Genomic DNA, 20,288 nt, shown 5'->3' on the forward strand with positions numbered 1-20,288 from the left:
CATAATTTTATGTGTATATTAAAGATAATTTCATCTCCTACAACATGAAAAATATTAAACACAACAAAAAAATTATGCAACCAAATATTTTAAATATTAAAAAAATCTAAAAATAAAAATTATTCTAAAAATTGAAAATTAAAATGAAAACATCGTCAAACCAAAATATACTGTTTCTTCCCCATAATTCACATACTGATTCGGACTATAGTGATTATCACTCCATTTATATGTATCCGTATGAGCTACTAAATGAAAATTGGTAATTCAACACACCTGAACTAAATGAAAGTGCAGAATATGACCAATTAAAAAATTTACAGTAACACCGTAACACCTTATTCGATAACTTATGGGTAAATCATACATACGTGGGACAATAGTTATTTAGCAATTTTAGCTCGGGAATAGTAGAAACACTCCTCAAAAATAGGTACTCTAGGATTGAAATCCTTGACTTTTCAAGTTTGTTTAAGATTATAATTTACGTTCACTGTAACCATCAACGTCCGATGTTATGCTTGAGCTACTTATAAATATAATGAGGGTATTAAAGTTACGAGGAATTAAGATAATTGGAGTATATATATTTAATCTTGTTATATAATGTAAATCATTATTAATTATGAACACAGTACCTAGTAATTAATACAGAATATATTTGCAAAGCTAAAGTCAAAAGCAAAGCCAACAAGACGTCAGTCAATTTTATATTCCACAAATTACTAGATGGTGTAAATTTTAGTTAAACAATTTATGCTGTCTACACTTTCATGTTTTATGTTTGCCATTGTATTTTAATATTTTTTATTTGTTTGTATTTTAGTATTTTTAATTAATATATGATCAAAAAAATATTTAGCAAATTTGATAAGAAAACGAAACCCGCTGTGATTATGAATGGCTTACAGTGCCTCGTCATAAATTTGAACGGTTTGATAAAGAAACCCTCTCACTGCCAATTCTACGAAGCTGGCTCAAAATCTCATCAAAGTCTACAGGGGGTTCGCATGAAAAGTGCACCTGCTCCCCTGTATGGGGATGCTGAAACCTGCAAAACAATAGGCAAAACCAACAGCACTATCAAGTTTCATGAATAATGCAAAAAGAATAAGCGGGGAAGATAAATAGGCTTTAATCCACTTACCCGAGAGTCAAGGCATGAAGGCAAGGCCTATCTACCCCAGAAACCATGTTAACAATTTTGCCATGCAAACTCGGGGGTGTTCGGGGCCGTAGCAGTGACAATACCATACTCTTCGTCCCTCCGTACACTTCATCACCCAGCAGAGGAACTCCCAAATACTTGGCATGTGCACGGATCTACAAAACATGAAATATGTGTTGAACCATAGGTCAAGAAGACTATGCTAATAAAATTTTATAATAACAAAGCATATACAAAAGACCAACAAGGAAGCTCTCAATGCAAAGCAAGGCAACAAGTTTCAAATGACACAAGAAGTTTATATCAAAGTGCAAAGTTGAAGAAAAGACTCAAAATGGCAAAGTCAACCATGAAGTCAAAATATTCAAGTAATGGAAAACTCTACATAACTCTAAATAGACAAAGACTTGAAGACCAGTGAAGACATAACTCTATATTATTTGTAAGGTCTTGTTTAAGTCATAGAACTAATAAGAATGAGTTTATTGAGCTTTATCTTAGGAAGTGCAAAACTACACCATAAACTCATAAAAGTGACTCGCACACTTAGATCATGCATACAATGTCACACACACATCAAAAGTTGTTATATAAGTGTGAAACATGATCATACATATTAAGAAGTCACTTAGAATCATTTAAAGGTCACAAGAAATCATAAGGATGCATTGAATTTCGAAAACCAGCATGAAACTGATTTCTGCATAAAAGGAATCAAATACTTTTCTAGGTTGAACAAGTAATCGAATACTTGATGAATAGTAATCGAATAATTTCTGGGTTTGAAGAAATATTCGAATACTCCCCCAAAAAGTAATCGAATACTTGCTGTCAGACGTGACTTGTGACTTAAGTAATTTGAATTTTTAGATGTCCAACAACTATAAACAACTAATAACTCATTGGGCACCTATAAATACATATCATTAGGGTTCTGAACACAAGAATTAACACTGCAAAACGCAAAATCACAGAAATCTCAGAATTGAACACATATTGGCTTACTTTTGCACATCCTTAAGAAGAATCTCAATTACTCTCTAGTTTCTTAATCTTTTTTGAATCTTTTTGTTGGAAAAGAACAACGGAAGGATACCCTAAATCTGTTTACACAGTTTGTGTTGCTGTAATTGTTTGTGAGACAATTGTAGCGATCCTTAAGGGCTTAGGTTAAGTGTGATCACAGACTTGTAAAATTTCAGTTGTAAAAAGGTTTCTTCAAGCACCTGTTGCAACTTGATGATAGTGAAAACGATCGACCTCAGTCTGGACGTAGCTCTCAAGTGGTTAGAGGGTGAATCAAGATATATCGCGATGTAATTCTTCCGTACCCTATCTCTTTTGATTTCTATCAATTGATTTCATTTTTGATTGTTTGTATGTTATATTGAATCTGTATAGGGGTTGAGAATCATTAGTTTTATGTTTTAATTCGTTCTTGTATGAATTCTTGAAAAGGGTTGCCGTAAACATTGATTTTCTTTATTTTCCCATTCTAATTTTTATTCTCCTGCATTGCTTCTGAATTTATGTTATTAAAATTGTTTTGATTCTGTTTTGTGTAGGAAAAAAGGTTTACAATCTGTTTAAATTCGTTTTTTATTGATATACTTGTTAAAAAGTTGAATTTTGAATTGTTTCTTAAATTTCAAGTAACATACAATTTACCAAACACCCCCCCCCCCCCCATCTTGTGTGATTGTTTAGTCATCTTTTCTTTTCAATATGTTTGTTTTTTGGGAGGTAATCATAATAGCAAATTCTAGTAAAATATTCTTAAAAAATTACATTTGATGAAATTTTTTCAAAATATTGGGATCTATCCTTTATCTGAAATAGTGTAACTACTTTTTGGACAAGGGAGAAAGAAAGGAAAAACTGAGCCCCCTAAATTACAAATTACACGTGTAACTGTATATTATGCAAAAGTATACGTGGTCATCCTAGAAGGAGACATATTAATATAATAATTCTAAATTACAAACCGTAATTCCAAATTTACACTTACATTATAAACTAATATAACAATCGTAAATATCATCTCCTCATAATGCAGTGAGAACACACAGCCTTACCCACTTCTCTGTTTTCTCCAATTCACTTTACACAGCCTCTCCCAGTGATTAGTTGTGTCCAGTTTATCCACAAAACGGACTCATTGTTTTTGTTTTCTCCAGTTTAAAAGACAAATTCCCATGCGGCTTGGGAAGATTCGTATGTTTTAGATGATTGCATGTAGTGTCTCTAAATCTTCACATGGTCAATTATATGTAGACTGGAAGTTGATTGGGAAAATATAAGGTTTCAATCTAGGTAAACTAATGTTGAATTTACGAGATCTTCAGGGAAATAAAATGTAATTTACCCATTAAAAAAAGCAATGTTTATCATTTCACTCTAAAATTGATATAATTTGTTAAATAACAGCATGAACAATAAAAACAAAGACCATAAGAAAGTGGGTCAGTAAAAATATCTTCAGATTCTTCAATCCAATATCAAGGGCAAAGCAAGGCTGTTATTTCAACGAAGTTCAGTAGGTGCCCAAAAATCTGATTCACGTGATAGTGTGAGATCAAATTGCATCATGTACCATTTCTCTGGAGTTTCTAAAATTATATACCATGATGTACCTGATGAGTGCGTCCAGTTTCCAACTTCCACTCAACCAATGCACAACTGCCCCCAGCAAGTATCTCAATTACTTTGTACCTGACAGATGGAAAGAAATCTACTTTTAGATGAATACATGTTCCTAGTGTACCACTTGCTATGAAGCCTTAAATAAACCTCATGGGCATTCCGCAATATGGAAGAATGCAAAACTAACATAATGACCAACGACTTTAGTGGATCACTCAAGGTGAGATACTCAACTGTTTCCTTCAGTTTTGATCATTTGATTATAAGATGGAAAAATTCAAAGGATGAAATATCTTTTAGCCATTGGTCATTATAATTGCAAGTCAAACAAAATCAAACTCAGAGTTCATATTATGTGTACACATACATGTTTAAAATCATAGTTATCAAATGCGGATTGCGGCCTGATGCGACGAACCTTCAAAACCGCTATAGCATTATTGCGGGTTGCGGTTGCGTAAATAGCGGAAAAAATATATTTATTAAAAAAACAAATTATATGTATATGTGTGTGTGTGTGTGTGTGTGTGTGTGACATAATGAATTATTAAAAAAATAATAACACCTAAAAAAATACAAATAATAAAGAAAAATATAAAGATAAAAAATTAAAAATAAAGACAAAGTTGACATGTTACCTCCTAGTAATACGTATCCAAATTTTAGCTATAGTTGTACTACCTTTAGTTGTAACTATACTTTACTGATTTACTAGATTTATCTTAGTTACTTTAGTGTTTTACCTTAGTTACCTTTTAATGATGCATTCTTTTTTTTTTGGGATATAGAAATAGTTTTATCCACTGTTACTATAACCAGGTTACTTGGTTACTGTGACTCGTGAATCACTTTTCTGACAAATGTACTTTTCTTTTCTTTGAATAAAGATAGATCAGAATCTCTTTCTTTCTCACTTTTTCTCCTTTTCTCTTTCATCCGTTCTCTCTCTCATAGTTTCTATTTTTCTCTTTCATCCGTTCTCTCTCTCATAGTTTCTATTTTTCTCCTTCATCTATTCTCTCTCTCTCTCTCTTACTATTTCTCTCACTTTTTCTCCTTTTCTTCGTCATCTGCTCTCTCTCTCACTCAAAGCTTTGCTTCTTCGTTCACGGCTTCCACATTGAACTTCAATACTATAAGAGAGAAGTAGAGAAGGGAAGAAACGAGCGCAATAAAGAAAGCAAGAGACACAGAAGAGAGAGGCACAACAGAGAAGAGAGAGGCACAACAGAGAAGAAAAAAGAGAGAGTGGGTTAGGGTTAAAACCATAAAAAGACAATGTTGCGGCGAGATTTGGCCGCAAATGCGGCCGCTATTGCGATCTGGTGCCGCGCGGCGCGAATGGTTGCGGCGAAGCTCCGCAAAGCGCAACTGGCGCGGCTTGCGGCACTATTGCGCCGCTATTGACTACTATGTTTAAAATTATAAATTTATATCAATATTAAACCAATAGATTCTAAATTTCACAAAAGTCAAATATGACCATTCGCAAGTAATATAATTCATATTACTTTATGCATCAATATCAACATCACCTTTATCTTAAACTACTTAGAATTGGCAGTCAATGAACCCAAACAAAAGCAAGAACAGATAGAGGAAAAAGAAATAATAAATAAGAAAAATAACATTTATACTTAGTTATTTACTAAGTAATATAAAGTGTAAAAGGACCATAAATTACCTACTAGCAGCATGACGGGCATTTCTAGAATTAGCTGGTCCGGCTACAGCAGTCATACGTAGCCGGTTATTAAGATCACGGCCAACAGGAACCTCAACACGCCCAGCAACCGGAGTGGGGATCCCAGCAGTAAGACTAACATAGACCCTCTTGATAGTACGCAGCTTGAATTGTTCTGACAATTTCATATGAGAATGTTCATCCTGATATCAAAGTATACAAATAAAGGGTACAAAGCTGAATTTTAATCTTTTGAAGTATGACAAGAATTTCCATGCTTTACTACAGTGGGGCACTTGTGATAAGTTTTGAGTAAATGCAAGAAACACCTTTGCAACAACGAGTAACCCACTCGTGCCTTTGTCTAATCTGTGTACAATCCCTGGGCGAATTGATGCCACAGACAGTCTAGAATGTAACCCTTCACAAGAACTCGCCTGGGAGCAGAAGCTACTGAACTCATCATCAGAATCTTCGGTATCTGAAGGACCTTCCTCTTTAGAAAATTCAGCATTTGGAAGGTTGCAATGGTGAAGAATGCCATTGACAAGTGTGCCAGATGTATTTCCAGGTGCTGGATGTACAACCTAGGTTGGAGAACAAATCATGAAGTACAGAACTCGTGATAGTTTAAAAATCAAGAGAAATCAATTAATAAACAGAGAGCATGAACATCACATTATACACAACAAACTCAGTGTGCACAAGGATAATGATTCATGCAAGATAAAAAAAAAAAAACCCAAAAAGTTAAAAAAATAAATAAATTGAGCTAGGGGCTTGGAATTACCATGTGTGCAGGTTTATTTATGACTAGCACATGCTCATCTTCATAAACTATATCCAAAGGTATGTTTTCTGGCACAGCCCTCAACTTCTGCAACTCTGCGATTGTGCACTTGATCTCATCCCCAGCTTTGACATTGAAAGAAACCTGCTCAAGCATCACCAATTAAAACCTGATATCATTGATGCATGCAGCTAGAATACAAATTAAGAAAAAAAGACATGACACTGTTAACACCTACCTAGAGATCAATGACCAAAGTTATTTCAAATGAAATTTTTTTATGATTATTTAATCAAGAATTGTTGTTGTCCTCACACCAATTCACCAAAGCATACTGCTCTTGCTGATGCTTCAATTCTTGAAATAACCAAACAAAAACCAGACCATGAAAAATACAGGCAAAGGCATGTTTGAGAATCATCTTGGAATCAATAGATCATTTTCCCCTTTTGAACATGTAATGTTGAATACATCAATCATTCAATACAGCCTGCGGATTTCAAAAGAGCCACCATTAGACTCGGAATATTTGATATCAACGGCTTAATGCCTTAAGTGTCCCGAGTAATGGTGGTTTCTTGAAGTGTTCGATTGCAACAACGAAAGCCGGCATTAAAGACGTAGTTTTAACTAGAAGATGAGTTCCGCGAGGAAACACCTTCAATTTGTGAGCATCATCTAAATAATGGAAACATTTTCTGAATTCTTGACACACAGCACATTTCATATTCATCAAAAAACCATACATAAACAGTTGACATTCCAGTTCTGAACGATGCAGATTTATAGCAGTGGTCTAGTTGTCAAGTGTAAATTTACTTCGAAATTATTTTTAGGAAAAACAAAGAAACGGAGTTAATCACATATACGTAATTGCAATTTCTCGCAGTAGCATACAAAATGAAAGAAAAAACAGCTACGAGATGTAATGGATGGATTTACCATTGAGATTACCTTATCAACCACACGGCCATTGACATGAACGAGTCCCGCTCTAATACTTGATTGGACACGAGCTCTACTGATGCCGTTGATGCGAGAAGAGATCCAACTATCGAGTCTTAGTTTTTCAGATCTGATTCTGCAATCCACGGTCTCCTCCAACCGCACACCAGCGTAATTCGATTTATGCTCTCCATCGGAATTTGACTCGCCAGCGAAACCAGAACCAGCGCTCGTAATGGCGAAACGGAATTTACAGTTCGTAGCAGAGAAAAAGAGCGAAGGAGAAGGTGAGGTTCGGAATTGGAATGCTCTTGCTGTGGAAACACGGCAACATCCACAAGAGTGAATCGATAGCATTTCTATTCAATTACTTGTTCACGCTTTCATCGAACGGTAGGATAAAAATTAAAAACGATGATTATAAAGTTGAAACGACGACGTAGGGAACGTTTCCATTTCAATCCCCTCGTTACCTCATCCAAACACACTCTTGTGACCTATATCCGTGGGAAAAGAGAATGTTTTGAACTGGAAGGGGGAGTGGATGAGGGCGGGGCAGAAGAGGAATAACGAAAACAACACAGCGGTAATAAAATATGGCTTTTATTTTTGTTACGTTAAACACACAAAATCGATAAAATAAATAAGGACAAATATAACTCTTTTTATTTGATTTTTTGACCATTGTATCCTTAAATATATAAAAAATATCACTTTACTGGCGTATCAAAACATTTTATCTATCTGCCCATAATTGACCATTGATCGTGTCATATACTCGAGTATAATAGCAAATACTTAAGTATACGAGTCCGTATTCAAGTAAATATTCAATATTTGAGTTTTTTTGAACGTTTACTCGAGTATATAGGTCTGTACTCAAGTATATTGCAACAAAATTTCTCACGGGATTTTCTAACGCATAGCTCTCGAAAAGTTACGTGAAATAAAAAAAAGCATCTAATTCGTACATTCGAGTTAAAAGTTACGGTCTTCTGAAGTTTTACTCTATAATTTTCAAAATTTGATAATGCCAATAGATTTTGTGACACCCACAAAGCTTCTTCTCAGATTATCCGAGTTAAATATAATATTATAAGAATATGACTATAGAAACTTGTTTGATCCAAAAAATCTCGTTAAAAAATATTTAACTATAAAATTTTAGAAGATCATATTTTTAAATCAAACAATTTTTGTGGATATCATAATACCTATTGATATTACAAAATTTTGAAAATTTTAGAATAAAATTTTGAACTTTTGACTCGGGAATTTTCCAATGTGTAACTCTCGAAAAGTTATATGGAATAAAAAAAAACACCTCATTCAGACATCCGAGTCAAAAAATATGGTCTTCCAAAATTTTATGGTTAAATATTTTTCCACGAGATTTTATGATCAAACAAGTTTTTGTAGTCATATATTCATAATATTAGAATTGACTCAAGTAACCGGAGAAGGAGTTTGTGAATATCACAAAACCTATTGGCATTACAAAATTGTGAAAATTTTAGAGTAAAACTTTGTAAAATCATAACTTTTTGACTCCGGTGTTCGAATCAGGTTTTTTTTTTCTTCCACATAAATTTTCGAGAGTTACGCGTTAAAAAAATTTCGTAAGAAATTTGGCCGCAATATGCTCGAGTATAGACCCATGTACTCGAGCATATTGCATGCAACAGTAAATATCTGAGTAAATGTTCAAAAAAATAAAATGTTGAATATTTACTCGAGTATAGACCCCATGTACTCAAGTATTTGCTGTTATACTCAAGTATACGGGTTTATACTTGAGTATATTGTGCATACAACAATCATATAGAGATAAATATGTGAAATGTTTTGATACGGGACAAAGTAATATTTTTTTATGTAGTTAATAGCACAATGGTAAAAAGACTTTTTTTATTTTGTATTGACAAATATAGTTCTTTGAAAAAAGAGAGTAAAAAGTACCGCAATTTCCTCGTAATACTTCATCTGAGTGAAAAAATGGTAATAGTCTCAAGGTCACGATCCTTTGCAACCTGAATATAACACAACAAACCAAAATAAAAAGTAAACAAAAATTTAATCAATCAGTCAATTACGTGCAAACTGCAAAGATGAGAGATTTGATGTCATAATCAAGCTGAAGAGTCGTAAAAGACAGAGTTAGAAGGGTTTGATTCTAACCAAATCGTAACAACGCCCTTAAAGATCAGTTCGTTATGCAGGCCAAAGAATTTTACCTTCAATATGAAAAAGAAGAAGCGCATCGTGGTGATATATAACTCCTGCTTTGCCCATGTCAAGAGAAATGTAGCCAGTCTTACAGGCTTTTTTAACATTCCGCCTTTTACTTAATTAAAAAATATCTCTCTTTTTTTCGTACTAAAACATATCACCCATATATCTCTGATTGATTATTGGCCCAATTATATATTGGAGTATATAAAGTTATACTCGAATATCTTGCATAAAACAGGATATACTCAAGTAGAATGTGGACTACTCAAGGATAATTCATATTGAGTTTTTTGAAGCATTATTTACTTGAGTATTTGGGTGGAATACTCGAACATACTACGGGGGTAGCACTTGTGTTCCCATTTCTCTCTCTCTCTGACTAAATTTTAATGTTTAAAGTTTAAGGGAAAAGTGTGTATAATTTTAAAGGAGGGTAAAATTGTGTCATTTTAAGAGAGAGAAAGAGATAGATAAAGGATGAGAGAGAGTTGACAAAAAAAATAAAGTTGTAGGTCCCACGTAAAAGAATGTAAGTTGTGTAATTTAAAAGTATAGATATTTTTTCCAAAGTTTAAACACCACAATCCCTATGTTGTAATTTCCGCACCCTCACACTTCCAACCTTATCCTTAATCAGCTCTCATGCAGCCTTGTAGCAGAGAAATGCAAGGGCTTAACACCTTGAACTCTTCTCAAATTCCTCTCCACAACAACAACAATAATAATAAAATCAACAGCAGATCCAAATGAATCACCTCAACCACTAACGTCCCACGATGTTCGTTAAACAAATGCTCAAACCTTCTTCTTCCTCCTGGACCCTCAACCCCAACCCGGCGGCGGAGACCTTGAACGTTCGTCCTTCAAATCTCACACTCCGACGTGTCAGCCGAAGCAGAGGGTCAGGGCCAGGAATTTTTTTTAACTGTTTTTTTCTTTGGTTTATTTGTTGATCTTTCGAGCTTTTAGAAAAGGGAAATGATGAGTATTGTGAAACCAATTGGTGTAAACTGACCACTTTTTTATATTAATAATTTAATTATTATTATCATTAAGAGCTGTGCTCAAATGAGTTGATTTACGTTCGGATAAACATTTATTTTAAAGTTTTTGTTTGAAATATTTTGGTTGAGAAATGAGAAAGAAAGCAAATATGTGTGTTTGCAGAAACTTCACGAAAACCAATTGCTGCTATATTTTGAGCTTGAGCTACTCTTTTTTATTATTTATCGTTGTTGTTATAGAGAGCTGTTCTGGAACTTGCGATGCAATGGCGCGATATGATTGGTCGAGCTAGAACGGAAAACGCTTGCTTTTGGGATACCCATCTTGGATAAGTCATTAGACCATTCAATTCAGTGCGACAGATACTCGAGGATATGGAAGAGTCCTCGAGTAACTAATTAAATACTCGAATATCAAGGTTTATATTTGAGTATAAATATACGTAACGTATGATTATACGTCAACTCACGAAATATACTTGAATATATTGGTTGTATATTCAAATATGAAGTGCAGTAATAGTCAAATAAGGATAAATTAATATTATATTTATAAAAAAGATTAAATTTTTTAAATAATTTAAAAACAAAGACATAATAATAATTTTTAATTAAATAAGAGATGCAATGATCAAAAACACTCCAATTTTACATTTTGTTAGAGTTTAACGGAAGTCGTGAACTCTAGTATTTCATATTCAAAAGTTACTTTATAACTTGTAGAACGGTAAATTTGTTTTTTCCTTTTCTATATTTTTTTTATTACTTTCCTCTTCATTTTTTCTTCTTAATTTTCATGACGTATTTAAATTCCTTTATATATCATGTATCCATTGGTGATAGTCAAAATTTTGGATAGACTCCAATAAATATTCCGTATTTTTACACCTTTAGATTTTTTCACGTTAATAATATATGTTGTCAATTTGTGTTGCTACTATTCTTGTTTTTATATTGAGTTGATTATTTTAATCTGCACTTGATTACATCAACTGTTAAGTATGGACCCTACAATTCCATACAAGTCGTGGAAATAAATCCGATCAGAGAGGAGATCAAACCAATAAACTGATTACAAAAGGTGCCTATTGTGATCGTTGATGGTGAACAATTTTATTTTATTTTTTTAATTTTGCGAACAAATGTACTTGCTAACCATTTTTTTGGGACGTCACGGTGAACAAACGGTAGATCCTTCAAGCTCATCTTAATATACTTTCGTTCTTAGTGACTTGTAAAGAACATCATAAACTCATAATCTAATGTTTAATAAAACGTGTCAGCTCACCCCCTTTTTAAGCCGGCATAATTGATAGGTTGCTCAAAAGTATGCGCCGTATCACTTATCAAAGTTTTGCACCGAGTTTGCCGCTATAATTGTTTGAATTATTTATTTATTTATTTATTTTAAGGCGGTTGTTCGAAATCCATAAAGTGTTTAACGCAATATCAAAAAAATATCAATAACATTAACACCCAAAAAACAACGAAAGGCTATTTATCGACAGAAAATCAATTATGATCAATTCTACATTCAAATCGCGTTCTTTAATTGGTTTTATCAAATTTCCACCCATTATAATATTGGAGCTCACAAGTAAGTTCTTCATCTCCTTTCCATTTGTCACTCTTCTTTTCTTGTAGTCATATATTAGCAACAACTAGAAAAGCCACCCAACAAGATATGTAACCTAATTAATTCTAGAGGGAATTCCAATCCCTGGTCTTGATTAGGATATACAAGTCAAGGTTTCGCCCTCTTGGCCAAATGAAATTCAATTAAATTCCTATAAGCAGTTTTATAATATAAGCAGTGAGGGGGTGTCACCTGCCCGCCAAGACATTTTCACGATCCACAGTTGTGACGCACCTTGGGTGCACTTCATAGCCACATTGGAGACATTGGTAGGCCCAGTTGGACCCTTGTTCCTCACAGACACAGCATATGAAGGGCCCTCCTCCATTACCATCTGACACCAAATTCAGGTCGTGGCGATGCCCCTCATGATACACCAATGTTGGAAGGTCCTTAGCCTCTTCTTCAAGTTGTTTCTCCAGCAGTTCCACCTTGGCATCAGTGAAAGGGTATGCATTTTCTTGATACAAGTTTATTAAATACCTTCCGTGTGGGGTTATTGTTTTACCATCAGGGCCTATAATTACCAAGCAAGGAATCCCTTGCACATGAAAGTGCCTAGCAAGTTTCTTGATCTCTGGGTCTCCAAAAGGCAATGCTAACCAAGGCATGGTACTGTAGTAGGAGTCAAAAGATGCTTGGTCACGGTCGCTGGAAACCAGAACAATTTCAAAGTCTTCCTCTCCTTTTTGAGCTAGCTCCTGCTTGATCTTCTGATAAACGGAAATCAGTTTGGGAGTGAAGTTCGCGCATGGTACGCCCCATTCCGCTGAGAAGTAGAGTCCAATAGTTTTGCCCAGTAAAGAAGCAACAGGTACCTGTACAAGAGCAACACTCGTTTGTTAAACGAAAATTACACTTGCCAACTAAACGATAAAAGTTTCTAGGTAGATGTAAGATTGTTGTGATCCGATATTTAAGTGTGATAAAATCTCTTATTGATTAATAATGGACTAAGTGAAAATCATGTAAATGAAAGCACCATAACTTATGGCCTTAAGATTTTAAGATAATACTTGATGTTAGATCCACTTGAGCTACTTGGTTTAGATTATCCCATTTAGTCGCTTGCCATGTTGAAGGTATTCCTAGTTAATAGCTGGTTCCCTGGTTATTTATGAATAGCTTAAAAGTCAATAGAGTTGAAGGCTAAAATTGAAAAATTATTTTTACTTAATTTTCCAATCTTGTAGTTTTCTCTTTTTGAAGCAAGAATGACCAAGTTATGCTTAAACCAAATTTTACTATATAAAACAGTTATTATCTGATAAAAAAATTAGAGAAGATCTCTAGACCAAAAAAAAAAAAAAAACTCTCATTTTATATAATTGATTTGTAAATTAATGATTAATTGCATTTTTCTTATTTTGTAATAATTAACAAATCCAGGAAAACAGTACCATGCAAACGAGTGAGATGGAGAGACTTGCCTGTTTGAGTTCCGCGTTACTCAAAACATAGTCTCTTTGGCGGTTAGCTAGTAAGTTAGTGAGTGTCTGGTTTTCACGCTTCTCTCTCTCTTCCTCTTGCAGCTGCTCCAACCTCACCTTGCTAAACGGATAAGCTTGGATTCCATAGCGATAAATAAGTTCAACCCCTTCAAAAAGTGTTGCGTCCTCTTTACTGTCGTCAGGTTGCAACATAATCAAGCATGGAATACCTTCCACGTCATACATTTTGTTCAAGGCTTTCTTTGTTTCCAAATCAGAAAACGGAATTGCAAGCCACGGCATGTTTCCATAGAAGCTATTAAATGCATCCAAGTCCTCATCAGATGAAACATAGACAACCTCAAATTGAGGGACACTGCTTTTCAGCTCCTCGTAGATACCAACTAGCATTTGGGTGAATCCACGGCATGGTGTGTACCAGTTGGCAGCGAATAAGAGACCCACTACTTTCCCTTCAAGATCTGAAACTTTCACCTGCAACCACACAGCATCTATAAAAAGTTAACAGAATATCAATAATTACCTTAAGACGCTCCAATTCTTACCACATTTATTGGTGGTTACAATCCTTAGAATTTTATTTTTTTTACGTCTATCTAGAAATGACATTGCCAGTGGTGTATTGCACAATAATAATGGCGGCTTCATAAAGTGAAAGATAAAATAAAATAAAAATTAAAGTTAAGACCACTAGAGCAAAGGAGCCTGCACTGTTACAAAATTGGTTCTTTAAATGGTATCAAAACAAAGAATGTAGGCCTAAGATTTACATTTAAAGAAGAGATGTTGAGGAATCCAAATGTCATCTTTTCAAAAAAAAATCTCAATGGACTAAATTAATTCTTTACACATTTGTGAAAGAAAAAAGATATCTGATAATCCTTGATCCCTTTAAACGAAAATACGTCTAAATTGAAATACTTAAAGAGATTAAACAGCTTGAATCACCGACAAAGGAGGAAATAATTATATAGAAGTAGTAGGGGTACTATGAACAGAAGAGAATCCAGTCCTATCAGAAATTACGAAAGGGACGGGCCAGCGGAATGGCCCACTGTTTGTAGGTGATAATGGGGCACGTGTACAACGCATAGCGTAATTGCTAGGAACTAGGCTAAAGGAACGGTTTACGTGACACATGTCCTTCGCTTGGGATGCTTGGTCCTCCACGACATCTAAAGTACCATCACCTACTGAAAGGGACTACAAAAGTTTGGCATGTGTAGCTCGTGAATGCTCTTGGCATCTATTATCTAAGTAATTAAGCAACTCCATAGCTTAACAATATCATCATTAAAATAAGCAAAATTGCTTTGAACAATCAAAGTGTCTAAAGATAGCATTTAGCAATTAATTTCAGGACTAGAGGTGATTCGTGAATAAGTCAGGATAGTTCCCTAGAAGTAAAGAGTAAAGAAAAATAGAATGCAATCCACTGTATAAAGGCTCCTCTACTGGTTCATAAACTATAGAGGAAATGAACTTTACCTGATTTAAATATTAAAGCATATAATATAATATATTCTATATCCTTTTTTAAATTGACCAGAGATCAAAATCAGAGCTAGATTTTTTCAAATTGGGGAGTTGAATCCATTAAAAAAGGTTAAATTGATAATTGTTTTTAAACCCTAGAACTTAATTTTTTAGGCGGAAGATTGAGACTTCATAGACTCTTCCTAGAGCTAGCTTCAATCCTCATCATAATTTTCGGGTTGCAAATGCTTATAGTATATTTATGAAGTATATATACTACTAAATCTATAAACTTGTACCAAAAATCTCCGGGAAAATAACTGACAAACATAATGAGCAACACTAGCTAAATATATTCTCTGGCTAAAAAAATACATGAATATGAAGAAATTTAAGAATCTAAAGTCAATACATCATTTTTTCGTATTTACTAAACGATATTGTTGAACATAATAAGGTCACCAACCACCGGCATCTATGGCAGCAACCCACCAAACAATTTTTTATTTATTTTTATAATACTAAAAAATTGCAAGACTATCTCCTAACCAAAACTACACCAGAAGCCTCAGCAAAGAGCTGGAAATAAAGAAAAGCTGGAGGAGAATTAAACAAACTACGATTTACATATAATCATATATTGCAAGAAATTATTTTCTTGGGTAATAATATCATTTAATTTCTTAGGAAACTCTAGCTGTTTTCCGGCTAAGTACAAAAGTTGGATGGTCATTAGCAAGTCTAGCCAATATGTATAGAGCATACTTCACACAATTAAACCATATATATAAAGATCTAAAGATATAAGAGATGAAAGAGGGGGAAGGAACTGACCAGCCACCACCACCATCTCAGAAAAAAACTTGAACTAAATGATAGAAGTAGAACAACTGTAGGAGCATGCTATTACCCGATGGACGCTCAGATTGACCCTGACAAAAACTAGAGAGAGAGGTGGGGAAAGAATGGTGAGAAAGAGATAGAGAACCTGAGCCCCTGTCGGAGAAAGAAGAAAATCACGATCTTTGGAAGCAAGCAGTTGCGAGAACCTAGAGCTTGAGACTTCCCCAAAGTGACCATTATCATTCACCATAGCTTGAGTTCCATCCTTCATCTCCGTCCTCGTCACTCTCTCTCTCTCTATCTCTCCCTCTCTCTCTATATATGTACGAGTATAGAGATGAAAGCACCACAAGAATAGTGGAAGACCTCTCTCTCGTACTCACCCTCCCGACACTTATATTCATTAGAAGCAGAACCTTATTCTTTCCACATCATTACATCCTGTGCATCCACAAATCACACATCAACACCTTAACACGTAGCATTCATCCGCACCCGTGATTTTACTCAACCTACACCGCACACACATTGAGAATGATGGTGCGGCGTTCCCGATTGCCACGATCTCAGTCCTTGTGCGTTTTGATGTTAAGTAAGCTAAGCCAACGCGCCACGTGTATGGTATGATTCCCGAATGGAGTTTTTATCATTATGGCAGCGATGATTTGGAAGGTCCGTGCTATCATAAAAGACTTCTGAATTTGAGTTAATTTGACAATGCCTGATACGGCACAACCCATCGAACGACACCTGGTCACACCTTTAATTTCCTTTCTTTACTTTTCTATAACCTCTATTTCCACACCTATCTTTCTGCGAAAGCTTTTTAAGCCCACCCCTTGCCTTATTATGTAGTATATATTACTATGTAATGTCCAAAGGAGGTACGTCAATATCATATTTTACATTATAATATAATTATTTGTTAATTATTAATTGAAATACTTATAACGTATAATTACATGGTAAAGACCAAAAAAAAAAATGGAAATTTAAATTATTAATTTTTTTCGCTGTATTAATCAAAATTAAACTCCTACTGCTTTACTTATGTCTACAAAGAAATTGACTGTTTCGCTGACCCCGCTAAAGAAATACTTTAAAACATAAAAGTAGTCGTTCAATTGACGTTTTCTTTCTGGATTAGAAAGATTGTTTTATTAAAGGAAAAATAAATCTTATCTTATGTTATAGGAGAATTCTAATCTCATGTCATAGATACATCAAATGTGAGACTCACTTATTTAAAAAAAACAAAAAGTAAAAAAATGAGTAGCACACTTTTTTATGGTGAGTGTAGAAAGGGTTTATTTTTTTATACAACATGAGAAAAACAAACCTCATATATAAGAGAGAAGCTCTTTTATATTATAGATATAGTTATATATAGAATTCACCTATTTATAAATAAATAGAAAGGCAACAAAGAAATTGATATATGTATAGGGGACGGTTATACTTACTACCAGGTAAGTTTACTACCCTTACAATTAATCTTCTAACTGTTAGATTAAAATTAAATCTAACGATTCATAATTATCTTTTTATAATCCTAATTTTTTATCTCCCATCCCCCTCTCTCTCTCTCAAGGTTTGAGATCTGCACACCTCTCTGAATCAACTCTCTCATTCTGTCTTTATCATCCTCGTTTTTTTTTTTTTTTCATTTCATGTTTTTCCTCCTATTGATTTCAAAATTACATAACTTTTTAATAATATATGGGATTTTTATTTTTTTTTAATAATATATGGGATATTTAACTTATACAATACTTATACCTCTTTGATCTCTTCCGTTCCTAATTTATTGCTTTTCCGTTTTATTTGACATGGTTGGTGCCTGCAGCGATTAGGAGAAATTTGATTTTTATTTGTGTTTTCAATTATAGGAGTATGAAAAAGAACCGATTCAAAGATCAATGATCAATTTCTAGTTTTATCATTAAGTGTTACTATTAATTGTTTGCACATGTTAATGGTTTGCACCAGTTGCAAAAAAAGAAAAGAATGGAAAGAATGAGTTCACATGTCTGATTATTTGCTTTTGTGAGATATTTTTGGTGGAACTGAATATCAAAGTGCAATAATGATGAAGAGAGGGGATTCTCAGACTTAGAGAGAGGTTTGCAGATCCCAAACTTAAAGAAAGAGGAAATGAAAAAGTAAAAATTAGAATTATAAGGGATAATTATGAACCGTTAGATTTAATTCAAATCTAACGGTGATGAGATTGATTGTAATGGTGGTAAACTTATCTGATGGTAAGTATAACCGTCCCTATATGCTATGTAGCACCGATACGACACGCGACACGTGACACGACACGACACGACACTCCGATACGTCAATCCTAAAAAATTATGGATTTCGACACGTTGGGACACGTTTTAATATTAAATAATATTTTTAATTTATATAGTGTATATTTCATTTAATATTTAATAATTTAACAAAAAAATGAAACTAAATTAATAATACCCATCAACATGTTATAAAGAAGAAAACTTTAATAAAAAAAATAAGAACTGAGATGAGAGAGATATAATATCAGATAGAGAGATCAAATCATATTAGAGAGAAAGATCAGAGAGAAGAAGATACAACAAGAGCGTGGTAGGAATTGACAACAAGATGCTGAGAAGATCTCTTATCTACTTAAGGGGAAAAAAGACAAAAAGATAAAATTGATATGATCGGGTTGAAGCTTTATTAATATATTTTAACTTTAAAAAAAAAATTTAAAAAAAAATTAAAAAAAATTACGAAAATGCCATTTGACCGTGTCGGATACGGTCAAATTCGCGTGTCGGAATGGTCAACGTGTCGGAAAAAGTCAACCGCGTGTCCGACACCGTCGGAGCGTGTCGCCGTGTCGGAGCGTGTCGGACCCGACTCTTCCTGTTTTTACAAGTGTCCGTGCTTCCTTGCCTATATGTATATAAGAGATAAAAATATTTTCTAACAACATATGTGTATATTTTCTCCTAGAAAAAATAAAGAGTTTAATTTATCCAGTATTTCGGTTTGGTGAGTTAAAATTTAAAACTGAATAGAAACAAATAGCGCTAAATAACCACACACAAAAAACTGTTGGAATGTCTTTTTAGCTGGAATAGTATTTGAAGGTTTAAACTCAAAATAATAAAACTTAAATATTCTGGTTAAAGACATAAAATAATATTTTTTATTTTCGATGAAGAGAGGATGAGTCATAAAAATACATCACACAAATTTCTCATTTACCAAGACAACTTTATCAAATTTTCGTTTTATATTTACTACTTTTTTTGGTGAAGTATACGTGTTATGTTAAACTATCTGGTGAATTAATGGGTAATTTTGTTATTTTATTTCATCCGACATTTTTTTTAAAAAAATTAAGTAAATTTTGTTTAAATTCCATCTGAAATTTTCTGGCTGTGTAATACCTGTTTATTAAAGAAAGAAAACAATTGAGCTTGCTTGAATGATTAATGGGAAGTTACGCCACACATCACATCTACTATAAACTAGGGGTTTTTGACAACAACAAAAATGCAAATTTCAAAAACAAATCAATTTTTTAGTTGGTTGACCAAATGTTTTACCGGACTAATGCAGAAAGACACGTTTCAGGTGGTTACGTGTTTAGTCGCGCACCTGACACATGCGCGTTCTGACAAATCTGAACACGTCTGTACCAGGTACGTGTCTGAACGCGTCTGTACCAGGTGCGTGTTTTTGACAAATTTGATGAGCACAATACCAAGATGCGTTATATTCAGGCACGTATTCTGTGACATAGTCGCGTGATAATCAGAAACGCGCACCTGGTACAGACGTATTTAGACACGTACCTGATACATACGTGTTCAGATTTGTCAGAAACGCGCATGTGTCAGGTTCACAACGCATAACCATCTGAAACACTGCATTAATCTGATAAAATATTTGGTCAACTAACTAACTAAACAGGTGAATTTTTTTAAAATTTGCATTTCTTAAGTGAAAAGCCCCTGTAAACTAACACGGATACAAACAGATTTTCGAATTTAGTCTTTGCAGCCTTAATTGTAGGTGTTGTAACAGTCCTCCATGTGGAATTTTAAATATGTTACTTCAGCTTTTGTTCAGGATTTTATGTACCCTATCATATTTTGATGTAGTTTTTCTTCCTTCTGATACTGTGCTGGTTTGCATAGGGGGGAAAATGGAAAATAGCAAAATATAAATTTTGTTTTAAAGATAATGGGAGTTCAGCTTTAATGGTTTGTATTCCATCATAACGACTAATGCATTCTCACTGTTTCAATCGAGAACGTTAAAACAAATTATGTAGACACGTAACAGTTACAATGATTCTCTCTTGTACGTTTCAATTAAAAATTAATTTTAAGACATTTCATTGAAAATGATACACAAGAAATTAGCGAGTGA

At 33.9% G+C, this 20,288-nt stretch overlaps 2 protein-coding genes across 6 annotated transcripts; both read right to left on the reverse strand.

Moving 5' to 3' along the window:
- Positions 1-82: 82 nt before the first annotated feature.
- Positions 83-7,587, reverse strand: LOC133303396 (RNA pseudouridine synthase 2, chloroplastic). 4 transcript variants are annotated; one of them, XM_061503306.1, is made up of 7 exons: positions 7,240-7,587; positions 6,286-6,429; positions 5,825-6,082; positions 5,496-5,698; positions 3,802-3,880; positions 1,148-1,323; positions 83-1,051 (listed from the first exon to the last, which is right to left on the reverse strand). In XM_061503306.1, the coding sequence occupies exons 1-7, from the start codon at positions 7,585-7,587 to the stop codon at positions 919-921; spliced, it is 1,341 nt and encodes a 446-aa protein (XP_061359290.1). In that variant the 3' UTR covers positions 83-918. The 4 variants fall into 4 exon arrangements, 3 of the variants coding, with proteins under 3 accessions (XP_061359290.1, XP_061359291.1, XP_061359292.1); XM_061503307.1 differs by lacking the exon at positions 83-1,051 and having other exon boundaries at positions 1,153-1,323; positions 3,792-3,880; XR_009750458.1 differs by lacking the exon at positions 83-1,051 and having other exon boundaries at positions 1,257-1,323; positions 5,500-5,698.
- A 4,363-nt stretch (positions 7,588-11,950) lies between these two features.
- LOC133303385 (probable nucleoredoxin 2) lies at positions 11,951-16,271 on the reverse strand. Of its 2 annotated transcripts, none has more exons than XM_061503289.1 (3): positions 16,018-16,271; positions 13,533-14,027; positions 11,951-12,920 (listed from the first exon to the last, which is right to left on the reverse strand). In XM_061503289.1, the coding sequence occupies exons 1-3, from the start codon at positions 16,141-16,143 to the stop codon at positions 12,291-12,293; spliced, it is 1,251 nt and encodes a 416-aa protein (XP_061359273.1). In that variant the 5' UTR covers positions 16,144-16,271; the 3' UTR covers positions 11,951-12,290. The 2 variants fall into 2 exon arrangements, with proteins under 2 accessions (XP_061359273.1, XP_061359275.1); XM_061503291.1 differs by having other exon boundaries at positions 11,952-12,920; positions 15,864-16,155.
- Between the last annotated feature and the right edge of the window lie 4,017 nt (positions 16,272-20,288).

This window comes from Gastrolobium bilobum, unplaced genomic scaffold, assembly GCF_033153095.1.
Source record: "Gastrolobium bilobum isolate Gb01-03AN ecotype WA unplaced genomic scaffold, APGP_CSIRO_Gbil_v1 utg34787, whole genome shotgun sequence".
Lineage (NCBI taxonomy): Eukaryota > Viridiplantae > Streptophyta > Magnoliopsida > Fabales > Fabaceae > Gastrolobium > Gastrolobium bilobum.

What these genes read in the sequence shown, in the direction of transcription:
- LOC133303396 (XM_061503306.1), bottom strand. Translation starts at nt 7,587, where the DNA reads ATGCTATCGATTCACTCTTGTGGATGTTGCCGTGTTTCCACAGCAAGA. An exon ending in GCCCGTCATGCTGCTAGTAG is followed by an intron (nt 3,881 to 5,495) that starts GTAATTTATGGT and finishes TCCATCTGTCAG; the next exon opens with GTACAAAGTAATTGAGATAC. An exon ending in AAACTGGACGCACTCATCAG is followed by an intron (nt 1,324 to 3,801) that starts GTACATCATGGT and finishes CATGTTTTGTAG; the next exon opens with ATCCGTGCACATGCCAAGTA.
- LOC133303385 (XM_061503289.1), bottom strand. Translation starts at nt 16,143, where the DNA reads ATGAAGGATGGAACTCAAGCTATGGTGAATGATAATGGTCACTTTGGG. An exon ending in TTTCTCCGACAGGGGCTCAG is followed by an intron (nt 14,028 to 16,017) that starts GTTCTCTATCTC and finishes GTGTGGTTGCAG; the next exon opens with GTGAAAGTTTCAGATCTTGA. An exon ending in GTAACGCGGAACTCAAACAG is followed by an intron (nt 12,921 to 13,532) that starts GCAAGTCTCTCC and finishes GCTCTTGTACAG; the next exon opens with GTACCTGTTGCTTCTTTACT.